Raw genomic sequence first — 7,098 nt, forward strand, 5'->3', positions numbered from 1 at the left:
ACACTGTAGCACTAGCATGGGTTCATCAATATAGACACACACTGCCAATAATCATTTAGATATTCTGATATCATTTCAAACTGTATGATGACAATGCATAAAAAAAGAATAGAATCCAATTCCTGGCAAAAAATGAAATAAACGAAATATCCTTCTATACATGGCCAGTTTTCATATCAGACCTGCCATTCAGTGGTCTGGCTTTCTTTTTTCCCCAATATCTTTTCTTCTTAGTAATATCAAAACAAAGACATCAAAATGTAAACACTAATTCTAAGTTACTTGGCAAAGCTTTCTGAATGAACAACCCAATATAAATCCACAATTATAGTAGAAGTTCTAGTAAGAAACTGCTTCCTGCTTCATTCTTTACATCCTATTATAATGTTCAGTCCATGCTGAATTGACTACTAAACTCGGTCTTCAATCCAGTCTCCAAAGCCTGGAAACAGAAGCAACCATGGAAAACAGCTTCAGTGTATGTTCCTCCAGTCAAGAAATACTTGTGAAAATTATGTAAACATTTGTACACCACTTCTTTTGCAGATATTTTTAAGAGGTCCACTATAGTAGTAAGCACACAAATGGGGGCCGAGGTGCGAAGTAATAAATTCTGTAATGCAAATGTGTAAGCTACAAAGTTTTAACAACTGCACATGTTCTTTCTGAATATCAGTTGATATCCCTGGTGTGCATTAATTACAAAGATTGCAACCCTCCCAACAACCCCTCACATGAAAAATAATGGGCAGTGGATTAAAGGAGGACAGTACAGTTGGTAGTTACAAAAGTAATGACGAAAAGAAGTGTTCTGTGTGGTCATTCTTCTCTCAGGCTCTTCCATTCAATTTCTAGAAAGGATTACTAATCCTTAATTTTTCGAGGAATCCTTCATCAGTGGTTGTGCTCGTGAATGACTGATTCCCTAAAAGCATGTCATGGTCAGGGAAGGGTAGCCCAAAATAGGCACCAGAAACTGACTATGCATCCAAATCCCAATTGCAAAATTTTATCCATATATGTGCCCGTTGCATCTGAAGCACAAATTCCATTTTCTCTACTAGACATGCTGGCAATTAATGCAAACAAAGAAGTTGAGATATTTATAAAATACCTGACATAAACTATCATACACCATTTCGCAAATTTCTTGAAGCTCCACCAATCGCAGGTTCGGAAATTCCTTGAGGGTCACCATGAATTTCAGCTAATGGGTTCACAATAAACCCACGACTACTGTGGAGCCGATATCTCCTATGCTCCAACTTAAATCTTTCACCATTTCCATGCTCACCAGCTTTGTTGCTTATATCACCTGCTGATGAGGCTCCACCAGAAGCAGAAAAGTGTGAAGTTGCGGCGCGACCTTCTGTTCTCTTCCAAAGTTTTGAAGTCAAGAATTCTGCACCTGGTAGCTTGCAACATGTGGCTGCAGAGTTGGTTTTTGACATCCTTCCATTTGACATAGCCAAGTCAAATGAGATCTCATCTAATGCCAGCTCCAGACCATGAACACGTGTCTCCAGAGAACGCATGCCATTATGTGAGCTCCCCATAAATTTCTAAAAATACAAGAAGAGAAGTTTGAGAAAAATACTCAAGGACATCTATGGTCTAATTAGGAGAGCTAAGATTTATGAAATAATTATCAGGAGCATTTCTATAAGCTCAATATATTCGTTTAAAAATCCTACAAATTGATCATTAGGCTGGAAGAGCTTATCAAAGAAACCATGAGGGCTGCATATAGCAACATTTTGATCCAAGGGAACCAATACATTACTTTATCAAGATCAAAAGGAACTAATCTAAAACCGGAGAAAGTCAAAAAGTTTGGGATTAACTCTGCCGGATTAAATCATTGAAGTAAAAGCATATGTTGTTGCGTAAGAGTAGGTACTAAACAAGGACTTAACTCGTTTTACATTTCATGTTTCCAGTATATCTTTGGAAGCAAGGAAAGAAACTCTGACATTAAACAAATAAAAAGTGCAGGCAAGTTAATGAGAATTAGTGATACTTTGTGTTTTTTTTAACTAATATTTTCATTTACTCTACACTACTCCCCTCAGAAATCGAAATTATAAAAGCGGAATATCATCAACTATTAGAAAATTACCTGCAGAAGCTCTAACAAATTGGACTGCTGAGTTTCAATTTGAACCAGTTGTTTTCGGATCAAAGAGAGATCTTCACAATCTTTTGGGTTCCGACAGAGATCTCCAGTTCCATTACTCACAACTACATTAGCTTCTGATATCTCATCTTGATACGGAACCACACGAGATCCAGTTTTCACCACACCATTCTTGGTTTCATTAGTGATCTTACTGAAAAGAGTCCGTTTGACTTCAGGTCTTGCATGTGTTTCCAACTTGTCTTTGCCCAACTTTATCCCATCTTTATTTTGGTGATCATCCTCGGAAGCGATGGTCCCAGAAGAACCATGAGAAGCAGAAACTTCAACTTTCCATGGCTTCTTACGATCAAGTTTGCGAAAGATTGCTGGACTTGATTTCTTTTCACTACTGTCCAGAGGACGACCTTTTCGGGCTGCAGAAGGAGTTGAATCATCTGCTATAGAAGACTTGTTAGCCGGTCTTTTTACACTAGGGGTACTGGAGCTCACAGCCCTGGAAGTCTTCAAACCAGGCGGGTAACGTCCATCACTTGCAATTTCTATTTCGAGGACACAACATGTAAAACATACTAAATTATTCAATTTCACAAGTAATGAGCATGCAAAAGATTAAAATTGTGGTATTTTTAAGAAGCAATTACACTACCTCATGTAAAAAATAAAATAAGGAAGCAACTAAACTAAACTAAGATAAAACAACATCAGCAAACTATAAAATAAAGACCAGTAGCAAACTCATGCTGACTGCACAAACGGAGGAACGAGGCAATATGAAACAAGTACTTAACTAACAGCCAACTTCTTGTATGATAATCCTTCATGTAGCACAAGAGAAACCAAATCAGAAAATTCAAGGGTAAACATATCCTCCCCAGGACAAAAAATTAAGAAAAAGGTAAATTAAAACTTATATTATAATCGCGGACAAAATTAAAACGTAATATTCTTTAAAAAAAACAATAAGTTAATCAAAGGACAAAAATAAAGAACTAGAAGCTGGATACAGTTATATCAACTACTGGTATAACCTGGGGAAAAAATGATAAGAGTGAAAAGCTAGTAAAGATTAAATACCTTTGGAAGAGGAATTTGACTGGGGAGGAGGGGAACCATCATCAGACAAATCAGGGATTCCCTTCCATGCCTCCAACATTTGATTCATTGTCTCCCTCACTGCCTTTACCTGTTCAATTAATCAAATCCATCTTTAATTATCAGGCAAAATTGCACATGTACCAAATAGTAAACAGGCAATGTGAGAAATCAATTAACTTCGTTCAAGTAATTCGAACAAATTGAATGTAATTGGACAAACCTTATCGAATCGTTTCGCTTCAAAAGTCTTCAAGCACGAGGCTTTAAACTCGGATAAAGCGTCTCCTTCGACTACCGCAAGCCTCTGTAAAGCCTCTGCGCTGGATTTCCTAGCAGCCCAATCATCACTACTCATGAATTCAACCAAGTACGGCACCAAATTCCTCACAATCTGCTGACTAGAAGCTCCTCCCACTGCGATCACACTGCCAATCAACGTAAGCAGTGCTGCCTTCGCTTTGAAGCTCTCACTTTTAAGCAACTTCTGAAATCTCGGCAACGACTTCCTCAAACAGGCAATATCCGGATCTGGCGACGCCTCGATAGCCGCCGCCAAGCACAAGGAGGCGCCGATCTGCGAGTTCATCTCCTGTTCCGTGAAAAGCGCTTCCAGGAACGGCTTGATAATGGATGAGAACGGAGGTCTAGTCAAGTGCGACGAAATGGAAGCACAAGCAGACACGCAGGCGGCGCGTACAGCGGAATCAGGATCACGGAGGCGGCGGACGACGGCGGTGAGAAGCTTCGAGAGATGAGGAGAGAGTGAGTCGCCGTGGTGCTCGGAGAGAAGAGAGATGAGGCGGAGGCATTGTTTACGGACTGGAGATTTATCGGAGGAATCGGTAGCGGCAATGGAGGAAACAAAAGGAGGAATTGTTTCAGGGGAAAGGGTTTTAGCAATGGACTCGAGTTCAGAAGCCGCCGCCGAATGCGTGTCACGGTCAGAAAGCTTGTGGAGGCATGTGAGAACTCGGTGCTTCATGTCACGTGTTTGATTCTGGTTCTGCTTACTCTGGACCAACATTTTCACAAAAAGTTGATGTCTGAAGTGGATATTGTTATGAAAAAATCTTAAAGGAGTCACTGTAAAGGTGGTGGTGCCGGAGGTATCTCCGGCAGCATTGCCGCAGCGGACGGTGGTGGTGTTGGTATCTTCTGTGTTGCTATGCTTACGGATTTGGTTTCTCTCTCTTTCCGCCTTTTATAGAGAGAAGGGAACTGTAGCGAGGAAGTTACACTTAAGAGAAGCCGTTAATTGAGTTTGACTGTTTGGTTTACTAAACCCGTAAAACGACATCATTTGAATATCGGAGCATGTCGTACGGTGTCGCTAAATGCAGGCGTCGCGCCATTTGCAATTTCCCTCCATTTATGTGTTTGATAATTATTGTCGTATTGTGTGTATCGTATTTACTTTGTTAAGCGAAATGATAAAACTAATTACTCCTCCGTTTTAATTTTATTTTAATTAGAATGAACCTATTCCTTCTTAAGCACGATTTCGACATTCTCAGTGGAGCCGTGGAGGCTCTGTTTCAGTACCAGTTACACAAATTATTTGCACAAAAACCGTGATTAAGAACCGGATAACAAGGCAAAACGATAAAATCAAGTACAAGCAAGTGCATTTTGAGTTGCGTGAAAGTCTTTTACCACAAGTTTTTGTTTACCTACCATTCAAAAAGTAAAATAAAAATTAAAGTCTAAATGTTAGTCATACATTTTAGAATAGTTAGTTTCCTTTTTTTTCTTTCTCAAATTTATCTTCGAGTTTTATTTGTGGGCATCTCAAAATGTCCACCTTCATACAAGGTAAACTTTTCGACAATTTTTAGTATTTTATTGGAAAAAAAGGTGTCATAACATCAACTTTCAAAGTTACACTCATATAAAGTCGATAGGTTACCCAACAATGTGTTAATAGTAGGTGAAGATCTTAATAACCAGCATTACTATTCTTAAAGAAGCTACAGCCGGTAATAAATATTCCAAAAAGCCTAATGGTCGTTAATAACCAGGTGAAATTTCAAGTGATGAGGGCACCTACTACATATATAGTTAGCATTACCCTAGCCTCTAGGAAAGGTAAAATCATAAATAGGGGTATACATGGACTGTGTTGGTTCGATTTTTATCAAAACTAAATCAAACCAACTATATCGGTTTGGATTGGTTCGGTTTTGTCGGGTTTTAATTTCGGGTTTTCAGTTTTTTTTTGTTACATGAATATTATTTCAATCTTACTTTGTTAAAATTATAGATAAAACTTTGATGAGTGAATATATGTCTAGTAAATATAGAAAAAAATTGACAAACATATGATCTATTAAAATATTCCAATAATTTTTCGTTAATTTATGCTTTCAAGGTTAATACATGAGAGGATTCCAAATATTTCTACATTTTCTAAGAAAATTCACTATAAAGTCTTAAAAATATAAATAAAATTTATATATTTATATGTTGGTTTGGTTCAGATTTTTTTACTCAATACAAACCAAGTCAAACCAAACTTAATGAGGTTTTTTTAATCGGTTTGGTTTGGTTTTTCAGTTCGGTTTGAACACCCCTAAATTCTTAAAGATGGGGGAGGGAATGATGTGGCCCCACCACTCACGTAAAATAATTGAAGAATTAATCTAAATAGCCGTCTATTTAACTGTATAATTAAAAATAGTCGATAAATATAAACTTCCTCCGGTTCACTTTAAGTAATTTTTTGGCCTTTTTTGTGGTTTGTAATATTTGATTTTTCAGGATAACAATAAAGAATTAACTTCTTATTTTTAAAGTTGCCTTTGGAGTAAATAGTCTAGGAGTAGTTTATTATATTTTCAATGAGCAAATTAAAATTAATATGGTCAATTTTATAGTTAATTAATGCCTAAAGGTGAATTTTTTTAACATGTGTGAAAACCCAAAAATCACTAAAGTAGATCGGGAGGAAGTAATGTATATATACAGAGAGAATTTGGTTAAATTAGTTAATTAGAAATAAAAGTAATGATGTGAGCATGTAAAAAGAGTAAGTATCATACAAGTAACAGTGTCTACCATCATATAATATTGCTTAATGCTTCTTCTCACATCATTACGTCTTCATGATTAAGTCTTGTTCGCTAATCAGTAGACAAACGTTCCAATATCTTCTCTTCCTTTTACTGTGCTTTATTGATTTGATTAAATTTCACTGCTAATTTTGGTTCAAACGTCATTAAAACCCAGTCTTTTTCTTTGATTGAGTTTTTAATCAAAAAGCATGAAAGATGGAGAAACCAAAACCACACCTACTCAGTAGGAAAATATAAGCAACCCCCAATTGTTTATTATATTTATCCATTCACCATATATTTCCCTCTAGTGAAAAATCCTTGTCAATAGTCAAGCCAATTAGATCTACCAGTTTAAGTAATTAATTACTCAAAAAAATTGGGAAATTTTTTAAATACTGCGACTTAATTTTTCTAAACGAAAAATCGAGGCATGAGTTTTAGGTTATTTCAAAGAACAATTGTAAACAGAATTTTAGCATGAATATTTACTAAGTTGATATTCTCATTAAAACTAAAAAGTTTATTTTGCTCCATTTTTTCGCGGAGAAGATCATGAAAGAAATGGAATAAATTATGTTCCCTATAATAATTTCTCTACAATATATAATCTTTAATTTGTAGTAGACACGCATACTTCCAAGAGTAGGAGAACAAAATCCTAATAACATTTGATGGTTAGGAATCTGTGAATTGTTAGGCCAACAATTTATACTCTCATATTGCCAAAGACGAGAAAAAGAAACTTAGAAAGTAGTTACTGAAAATAGTACTCCTATTATAGAATAGCACCTTTTGTACAATAAATATAGT

At 36.3% G+C, this 7,098-nt stretch overlaps 1 protein-coding gene across 1 annotated transcript; it reads right to left on the reverse strand.

The window, feature by feature from the left end:
* Positions 1–42: 42 nt before the first annotated feature.
* Positions 43–4,542, reverse strand: LOC107789964 (TORTIFOLIA1-like protein 3). Its single transcript, XM_016611843.2, has 5 exons — positions 3,456–4,542; positions 3,215–3,323; positions 2,120–2,679; positions 1,115–1,562; positions 43–442 (listed from the first exon to the last, which is right to left on the reverse strand). The coding sequence occupies exons 1-4, from the start codon at positions 4,257–4,259 to the stop codon at positions 1,128–1,130; spliced, it is 1,908 nt and encodes a 635-aa protein (XP_016467329.2). The 5' UTR covers positions 4,260–4,542; the 3' UTR covers positions 43–442; positions 1,115–1,127.
* Between the last annotated feature and the right edge of the window lie 2,556 nt (positions 4,543–7,098).

Source organism: Nicotiana tabacum, chromosome 6, assembly GCF_000715075.1.
Source record: "Nicotiana tabacum cultivar K326 chromosome 6, ASM71507v2, whole genome shotgun sequence".
Taxonomy (NCBI): domain Eukaryota; kingdom Viridiplantae; phylum Streptophyta; class Magnoliopsida; order Solanales; family Solanaceae; genus Nicotiana; species Nicotiana tabacum.